General features: G+C 37.6%; 1 protein-coding gene across 1 annotated transcript in view; it reads left to right on the top strand.

The window, feature by feature from the left end:
* Window positions 1-724: 724 nt before the first annotated feature.
* Window positions 725-2,732, top strand: part of LRP1B (low density lipoprotein receptor-related protein 1B) — a 614,444-nt gene continuing 612,436 nt past the window's right edge. The window contains exons 1-2 of the mRNA XM_009319022.1: window positions 725-806; window positions 1,106-1,231. Coding sequence (XP_009317297.1) covers window positions 725-806; window positions 1,106-1,231 — 208 coding nt within the window. The remainder of the gene's footprint in view (window positions 807-1,105; window positions 1,232-2,732) is intronic.

Raw genomic sequence — 2,732 nt, 5'->3', positions numbered from 1 at the left:
GGCGTACACAGGGCACCGACTTACAGCGTGCTAATAGCGATAAGAAAAAAAGCAACAATATCCGCTGGCTTTTGGTATGAACTAAACCGATGGATAGATCTACACGTGGAATTGGGGTTAATTCTCTCCTTATTTATACCTGGTTTTATATCTTGTAACAGTATTGACTCCGGTGAAGTTATTTCTCACTTGTATCAGTGTAAGAATAATCAAGAAACCTTTTCCCAGCCATCTGCAGTGTAACCTTGTGGAAGGCACTACTGTAATTTGTATATTGATAAAATGAATATACTAGATTGCACAGAGGCTTTGTGAGCTTTAATTAATGTTAGAATAGTTTTACATTAATTAATGATGGAATAGTCTTGAGTTAATTAACTCTAGATCTCAAGGACGTCAGACTTTGGTGGTGGAAGCCAGCAGATAGTTTGGGTGTGCCAGGCTTCCAAAATTGCCCTCTTTTTAAGGCCATTGCTTTCAAGGTGCCCAAGGATTTAGATTGGATAACTAAATCCTTTGTTTGCAACTTTGTCACATGAAATATAAAATAGTTTTTATATAAAACTGAGATAGGATTTGGTCATTAACGTATGTTCCTAAAGAAATAGTAAAAAATACATATGTTTATTTAAAAAGACTTTTGACTGCTTACAAAAATACATCCTTGAAAATTTGATTACTTGAAAAAACAATTTGAAAATATTTTCTGGGGCAGGAGAGGAGAATGGGGTACCTCCCTGCTGATAATATGAAATTAAAGCTTGTTGATTTTTATCTAGTGAACAAATTTACTTCATGGCAAAATAGTTAGAGAAGAATAGAATTTTAAGAAATTCTATTTCGTAGAGGTAGTTTATGCTAATGCTGTTCATGTCTCGTTGGAATGGTTATGGAATGCTCCCACGGAAACACTGCAGTGGATGTTAGGGCTCTGCAGCCTAAGTAAGGGCATTAGATATCTCATTAAATTATTACTTCACATTGTTTCTACTGTTTGCTTTGATTTCTGATTTCAGAATCACTTTATTTTCCCTTTTAATTTTCATTGTGCCACTTTATTTTCCTTTGTTTTTAATCATTGCATTCATAACATTCTCGTTTTCAGAAGAACATCAGTTATGTGACGTAGGAGAGTTTCTGTGTCATGATCGCGTGACTTGTGTCTCCCAGCACTGGCTGTGTGATGGAGAGCCTGATTGTCCTGATGATTCAGATGAGTCTTTAGACACATGTAAGTAAAGACGGAGCCACTCTTATTTTATCTTCCTTTTAACGGTAACGTTTATAGTTGCACTAAGTATACAATCGAAAGGACGGGTTCAATTTTTTTTTTTATAAATCCTGAATAAATCTTCATATCAAGGGGAACAGGTCACATTCACTGTGTAGGTGAGAGACAAAAGAAATGGAAGAGATGGAAGGTGTTTTGTTCATGTGCCACTTTGTAATGAACACTGTCGCCAGAGCATATGTTCCCTATGCTCTCGCTGAGCTGTAGATGAGCTGTAGAGGGCAGAGGCAAAGTCAGACACAGGAAAAATGTATTCCTCTAAAACAGGGGGAGGTGGGGTGGAAATGAACAGTGCAAAATGTTTTCAATGAAAGTATGAAAAGCGTGCAAACATCAAAGGGAGGAATGAAAGAAGATGTAAAAACTACGAGGGGGAAAGAAGCAAAGAAAGGAAAATGAGGGAAAGCTTTAATAAACCATGTTTAATTATAGTAAAAGACCTTGTTTTTTTTAATGTAGCTAAGAGCTTCTGAAGACTGGAGTAGCAACCTTACAGACTTTTTTCTTATCAGCCTTGTAGACTACTGATGAGGTGATATTAAATCTTTATGTTCCCTTGTTTCCTGTGTTCTGAGGAAAATGAGGGAATTTCCTGATTTTATCCCCAGGATAATCACTTAATGTAAGTGAAGAACCATGTATTTTGTATTAAAGCAATACTGACAATCGGGAAGGCTAGAAATGTGGTTTGCTGCTAAAAGAAAATAATATATCAGACATCAGACAGTATTTAGCAGTCTGATCTTTAAAATGAGGGACAGAAATTCAAGATGTCTGGAAACCATTTCTGTCTGGGCAAACATTGCACTGATGATTGCAACCTTCCTGCTCCAGCGTTTGTTCTCTGGAATAGATAGGAAACTTGCCTCCGGGGCTGTGGTGAGGGTGCTCTGATTAACCGCCTCTGAAACACTTTGGGATTCTCAAAAACAAAATACTGTAGTTGGAAGCATCAGGTACAGTTAAGATTTTAGTACTGCACTGATGATTGATCACCGTCTCCTCTAATACAATATTTTCAAGCGTAGTGTTAGTATCTGCAGTGAAAAGTTTTTCTGCTAACTAATGAATATTGTGGTAAGAGCACAAAAACAGTCACACACACAGTTTTTAATTTGCCACCTGATACTTAGCACGTAGTTCCAAACCCAACAGCTTGCTGGATGCCTAGATATTTTCCTCTCAAGAACTTTGCACGTTTATTGTACTGGACCATATGATCTGTGTTCAGTAATGCCAGTCAAAGTCACGTCACATTAAAAACATAACTTTTTAAGTTTGTTGATGGCTTGAAGAAAGGGGGATGGGGTGGAAAAGCAAGCCTAGACTCTTCCTGACATCAGCCGGCCTGCTCCTGTTGGAAACACTTTCCCCTTTGCAAATGCTAACAGTTTCTGTAGGATGCATTACTTAGGCTGTCCTAAGTCAAAGGTGGCAGTTA

Source organism: Pygoscelis adeliae, unplaced genomic scaffold (assembly GCF_000699105.1).
Source record: "Pygoscelis adeliae isolate BGI_AS28 unplaced genomic scaffold, ASM69910v1 Scaffold222, whole genome shotgun sequence".
Lineage (NCBI taxonomy): Eukaryota > Metazoa > Chordata > Aves > Sphenisciformes > Spheniscidae > Pygoscelis > Pygoscelis adeliae.
Note: the sequence above shows the minus strand (reverse complement) of the source record. Positions and strands in the feature narration are given on the sequence as shown.